Source organism: Gossypium hirsutum, chromosome A10, assembly GCF_007990345.1.
Source record: "Gossypium hirsutum isolate 1008001.06 chromosome A10, Gossypium_hirsutum_v2.1, whole genome shotgun sequence".
NCBI lineage: Eukaryota > Viridiplantae > Streptophyta > Magnoliopsida > Malvales > Malvaceae > Gossypium > Gossypium hirsutum.
This window is the reverse complement of record NC_053433.1, coordinates 113,147,975-113,154,445: the sequence shown is the minus strand read 5'-3', so window position 1 is coordinate 113,154,445 and position 6,471 is coordinate 113,147,975. Positions and strand designations below refer to the sequence as shown.

Here is a 6,471-nt window from a genome sequence, read left to right as displayed (position 1 = left end):
AGCAAAATTAGTACTCATGAAAATCCTGCAGATATGATGACTAAGTCACTTTCTATAACCAAGTTTGAGCATTGCTTAGACTTGGTTGGTGTTCATTGTTGAAGTTAAACCCTTAAAGGGTTTTATGGAAGAGGTGGAGAACTTGTTCCTTAAGAGTTCATGATGAAGAACTTGTTCATTGAGAATTCGTGTCAAGGTGGAGATTGTTAGAATTAAGTGACCCGAATCCTTATTTAAATAAAATACAATGGTAAAATAAAATAAAAGAAGAATCCATATAGAATTACACTTCTTTTATTTTATTTTTAGAATAAGATTTTTTAAACCTTATTAAATTCCATCTATTTGATATTGATTAGAATAAGGTGTTCCAGTCTTACTAGAATATGGCTTTACAAGCCTATAAATAGACATAGCCTATTTGTAACACCCCCTACCCGTACTCATTGCCGGAATAGGGTACGAGGCATTATCGGAGTTTACGATTTTTTTAATTCAATATAGCCCCTTTATAAATATCTAACATTCCCTGCAATATTAAATCGAGACCAATCCACATCAACCAAACCAATTCAACATATTTTCAAGATAAATTCATGCATATTTATAAGATAACGTCATCACATACCCAAAACCAGGTTTGTTAACCATACCAATGACTAACTTTACATTCATTTCATAGAGTCATTTACTTTATTAGCTTATACATGCCATTGATTTCCAAAATAAAGTTTCTTTATATACCGAAATCTTGAGGTTGATAGTGTGATGTGTATCCGACCAAATCCGACCTCCGAGCTCTTAACACTACAAAACAGGGGAAAATGAAACAGGGTAAGCACTTTGTGCTTAGTAAGCTCATGTAACAAGAATTATACTTACCTAATATTTTCAATACAATACAATAAACATTCATATATCCATTCAATGCATTATTACCCTAATATGCACAAACTCAACATTCAAGTTAGTACAATAATTTCCATGCACCAATAATATATACCATGATTGATGAGCTCATCAATACCATGATTTCCATTTCCTTGTTATTTTTTCATATTTATCCCATTGAATTTATCGAAATTTCGATGGATTTTCAGGGGTACACATTTAGTGTACAATTTCGGGTCCGTCAATTCATATTCATGTGCGCACATTTCCATTTCAGAGAGCACACTCCCGCGAACCTCAACCTTGCAGCGGGATTACCAGTCCAGGCTAAATCCCCTGCAACGACAATTACTCTAATGAGCTTGGATCTAAATTACCAGTCCAGGCTAAATTCAGACCCTAATTGGATTACCCGTCCGGGCTAAATCCATTTTACACATATTCTTTGGGAGGGCTATATCAGGATAGGATCACCCGTCCGGGCTAGATCCTTTTTACCATCAATTCCTTTTCAGAGATCCATCTAATTTTTCTTTCATTAAACCGGGATTTCTTCCCCTTTTTATCAAATATACCAATGTTTCATCAATTTTCATACAATGAACATTCAAATCATATTCACATAAATAACATACATTTCAAGTATTTAAGAATATAATTCAAGTTACACGAACTTACCTCGATACTTGTTTCTTAACAAAAATCTACTAATCCCGAACTTTTTCCTTTCATCGATCTAGCTTCGTATTTGAATCTTCTGGATTTGGTGCAAAAATTATGGAATACCAGCTTAGAGAAACCTCCTATGGCATTTTAGCTGCTGGAATTGAAGAGAAATAAAGAGAAATCTAGATATTTCCTATTTAGTCCTAGCTTTATTTAGTTAATTTTACAATATTCCAATTTTGCCCTTAATTTATCAATTTTCCTGCTGATTTCATGCCCTTGTCGTCCAGCCCAAATAAATTTTGGGTCTAATTACCTTTTAAATCCTCTTTCATTAGACACTTAAGCTATTTAATCATCCCATCCACTTTTACACCTTTTACAATTTAGTCCTTTTCATTTAATTAACTACCCAAACATTAAAATTTTCTAACGAAATTTTAATACCACATTATTAACATTTCATAAATATTTATAAAATTATTTTTGATTTGGTTTTATGAGATTGAGGTCTCGATACTTTGTTTTTACCCAATTTCTTCAATAATTTCTTTTTCTAACTAACCACTAAATCGGAAAAAAAAATTTATCGATATTTTCATGCGATTTTCCTATTATATAAATATTCATGCAAAAATATTAAAATAAATTTCACTTTAAACCAGATTTGTGGTTACGAAACCATTGTTCTGATAACCTTGAATTTAGGCCATTACACTATTCATCTTGTAATGATTCGAATTCGACATAGTGAATTTTCTTCTCCTCTTTCCGTGGTTTTTTCCCGAAAGTGTTTCCACGTAAAAATCTATGTGTTTATTTTTATTTTATTTTATTTTATTTTCACAGAGCACACTAGGCATATATATGATTATTGCACGAAGGAACCTCACATTTGTAGGCAAAACCACTCTACCGCAAAATAGGCATGTGAAGATGCAACATAGAATAAGATTATGGGGATCTTGGTAAAAGAGAACAAAAACTTGCTTCCTTTTGGGTAACTCAGCACAAGATTTATGGACGAAGAAATCGTATTCTAAACAACCATAAAAGGAAGTCAAGATGAGCTGACTGCAGCCATCACAATACCATTTATGTTTGACTTCATCATAAGGCGATGATGTATTCCCAGTTGAGAAAGTGCTTGAGGAAAAGACTGAAACTCCCCCCCAGTCAGTTTGAAGCACTTTTACCTTACAGTCAAATTGAACTTCAATAAATTTTTGAAGATATAGAAACTTTACAAGAGCCTCAGACTTATGTTTAATAAGATAAAGCCAAGTAAATCTGGAGTAAGCATCAACAAATGAAATATAGTAAGAATATCCTTCAGAAGATACAGAAGCTAGCCCCCAAATATCAGCAACAACAAGGTCAAAAGGAGCCGAATACATAGTAAAAGAAAGGGAAAAAAAGGAGCTTATGAAATTTTCCAAGTTGACAAGCTGAATAAACTGAGCTTAGTTGAGACTTGTTTGCAATTACATTACATTTTTGAAATACTGTAGCAATAGTCTTATCACACGGGTGGCCAAGTCTTCTGTGCCACAAATCAAAAACAAGACTATTAGAAGCAGGAAGTGCCAGATTAGGAACATGAGCAGTGGCTGGAGACGGAACAACAGCTTTGGATTCTTAGAAGGCTGTCATGTCAAATCTGTACAGACCATTATGAATGTGACCTACCAATAAGACGTTTCCTATCTTGATATCCTTCACAAAGCAATGAACATAATGAAACTCAAAATAAACCTAATTATCTTTTGCAAATTGAGCTACAGACAGCAGATTTTTACAAATAGGAGGAACATGCAAGATATTGTGCAAACGAAAAACTCTACTAGCAGTTTGAAGAAGACCTGAGCTAACATGAGCTATAGGTATAGAGACCCTATTCCCCATGTAAAGCTTGTGGTTACCTGTATAGGGAGCTGCACCCTGCAAGTTATCCAAATCATTAGTAACATGATTGGATGCCCCTGAATCGGGGTACCATACTGTCGGGTTCACAGGATTCGAAAAACATGATCCGTGATTGAAACTCGTAGTAGAATCAGTTGGAGCAGTCCTATGAGAGCAGTAGTGATGTCCAGCACAAGAAGTTGAAGTTCCCTGAAATTGATGACAATGAGCCTGCATAGGCTGGTCAGAAACCCCCTCAAAATTCTCATCAAACCCCCTCAAAATTTCTAGACGGTATGACCAACTCGTCCACACAACTGACATTGAGGTTTAGTATTACTGAACTTTCTTCCTTGACTTCTACCTCGAGAAAATCTTCCATTACCTCTATAAGGTGGTCGAGATCCCCTATCACTTTTACTGATGGTGTCATCAGTGACACCACGTTGCTAAACAATATTAGCCTGAAAAGACACGTTGGAAACTAACTCTTGTTGGCGAGCTTCACAGTCAACGAGCATTTCTGTAAGAAGATCAAGAGGAACCTGCATTGCAGAAGCCACAATCCTAATTGGCTCAAACTCCACAGGCAGACTAGCAAGAATAATACTAATCTGCTATTGTTCAGAAATAGTATTTCCTGCAGCGGTCAGAGTATCACACAAACTCTTGATCTTTACCAAGTATTCTTTTACAATTAATTGGCTCTTTTTTTTTAGAATACAAAAAGTGTCGTAAAGTGGATACTGTCAAAGCAGATTTTGAGGCAAAATGATGAACAACAGTATTCCAAACATCAAAACTAGATCGAGCAGCAGTGAGACGAGCCAAGATCTCATCACCAATGGTAGTTAGTAGCCAAGAGGCTAACAACTTATCCTGTTGTTTATGAAACAAGAATTTAGGATTGGGAATAAGATTACTGTCTTTATCAACAACTGATTGTGGAGGAACACTAACAATTCCAAGAACAAACTCATGCAAGCCATATCCTTCAAGAATCAACAGGACTTGTTGCTTCCACAAAAGAAAGTTATGTTCACCAAGTTTCACAGTATCATACTTAAGAAACTACTGAATCTTCCTCATAGAAGCATTGCCAGGATCATGTGAAGAACCATCTGCATGAGCAGCAGTATTAAACGACTATCGATTCTCATCTTCATTACCCGAAACAGCTTCAGTCGCCATGAGAAAAAAAATATTATGGCTCAGATACCATAATGAGAAACACAATTCAAGAAGAAGAGAAGAAGATTAATTCCATATACGTTTAGCTGAACAACCAGCTATTGTATTTATACAGATTTGAACAATAAAGTGTAACGACAGTAACTGCTAACAACTAATTAACTACTAACAGTTAACCATTACTTAACTGTTAACTACCAATAACTAAAACACTTTCTTTTATTCCTTAATAAGGAGGCTTCGAAGCATTTCTTGTCAAGGTAAAACCCACACTCCGTAAAACTAAAGGTTGGACTTGATATCAGCTCCCCACATCCCGAGCAAGTAACCGTCTCACGTTTAAGGTTGTGCTCTTTGATGAACTCCAATGGATGTTCATGGCTAAAATGGTGGTGAAGCTCCATTTCTCCTTTTGTTTGGTTTCGATGTAAATAACAAATGCTTTTGTGGAAGCTTAAGGCTATGATTTAGATATTTATATTATTTCATTGGATGAGAATAACATTTTCTATGAAAAAGGAACTTTTACTTTCTTTGCTTCTTACTTCTTATGATGCATCTTTGAAATAACGAGAAAGGATTGTATGAAACTATGATTCCACGCCATCCTTATCCCTTTCCATTAAGAGTATGACAAATCAGATTTTTATCCTAATTATTAGCATTTTTAGTTGGATTTGAATTTTTCTGAAGGAAAAAGCTAAAAATCAGAAGGAAAAAATCTAACTTGTCATGCTCCTATTGAAAAGGGATAGCAATGACGTGAAATCACAGTTTCATACAATCCTTTTTCTTGAAATAACAAACCTATTTTACACTATAGAGATTTATTCTTATCTCAATCGACTTGTTAGTTTTTCCAATCAATTTACCTCCAATTCTTCCTCGAGTGACTTAAAAGAAAATTATACCTTTTAACAAAGAAAGCTAACGTTGCTTTAGCTACACCCTTGAATAGAAATGACACATGTTACGTACATTATTGTTGTTAGAATTTAATATAATAATATCCATACAAATGTTAATGAATAAAATTATTTGAATTTTTTTAAAGTTGAAATTTAAAGTATAAATAAATATAGGACATAAGAATTTAAGAAAATAATTAAAGTGAAATTCTAAAAAAACAATAAGAATTTAAGAGAAGTTTTGAATTTAAATACTAGCAGGCAATAAACAATAATAAATAGAAAATGAAAAACTAATCTAAAAATAAAAGACTAATCTTCGGCTATTTTAATTCAAGTCATTCCTCTTCTCAGTATGTCTTGTCATTCTACTCTTCTAGATATGTCGTCGTTTTTTTTTTTTTTTGTTTCTTGTTTTCAGGAGCTTTCTTTTCGATTTCTTCTCTGATGGATCTTTATCTTCAATTTTTTTGAATTATCGAAGCAGTCCGTCATCCTCTTTCAAGCTCATTGCTTCTCATTTTTATGGTTGTTTAGAATGTGATTTCTTTATTTGTCCAAGATTTCAATGATTTTTCAAGATTTATCATTAAAAAATTCAAGATTATTGGTCACCTTTTTCAAGTAAAAAGGTTGAAGGGATGTTGGTGAATGTGACCCAAAACTTGCGGTAACTCAGCGCAGGATCTGTGGAGAAAGAAATGTCGGAAAAAATAATTTTTTTTTTGGAAGCTTTGATTCATATTATCAATTAGTAAAGGTAAAGTTTTGAATCATAAAATTATGATTTTACATTCTACTCTATGAAACCTTTACAATAGTACATTATATGCTCAAAATAGTTGAGTGATGAATGAAAAATTAATATTTAAAATATGTCATTTGTGAATTATGTTGAGAAAAGTAGAAA

General features: G+C 33.6%; 1 protein-coding gene across 2 annotated transcripts; it reads right to left on the bottom strand.

The window, feature by feature from the left end:
• Positions 1 to 2,853: 2,853 nt before the first annotated feature.
• On the bottom strand, positions 2,854 to 4,712 carry LOC121207759 (uncharacterized). 2 transcript variants are annotated; one of them, XM_041078129.1, is made up of 2 exons: positions 3,480 to 4,712; positions 2,854 to 3,273 (listed from the first exon to the last, which is right to left on the bottom strand). In XM_041078129.1, exons 1-2 carry the CDS (start codon positions 3,784 to 3,786, stop codon positions 3,230 to 3,232), a joined length of 351 nt encoding a protein of 116 aa, XP_040934063.1. In that variant the 5' UTR covers positions 3,787 to 4,712; the 3' UTR covers positions 2,854 to 3,229. The 2 variants fall into 2 exon arrangements, with proteins under 2 accessions (XP_040934063.1, XP_040934064.1); XM_041078130.1 differs by having other exon boundaries at positions 2,854 to 3,217.
• Between the last annotated feature and the right edge of the window lie 1,759 nt (positions 4,713 to 6,471).

What these genes read in the sequence shown, in the direction of transcription:
- LOC121207759 (XM_041078129.1), bottom strand. Translation starts at nt 3,786, where the DNA reads ATGTCAGTTGTGTGGACGAGTTGGTCATACCGTCTAGAAATTTTGAGG. An exon ending in GGGTGCAGCTCCCTATACAG is followed by an intron (nt 3,274 to 3,479) that starts GTAACCACAAGC and finishes TGCTTTGTGAAG; the next exon opens with GATATCAAGATAGGAAACGT.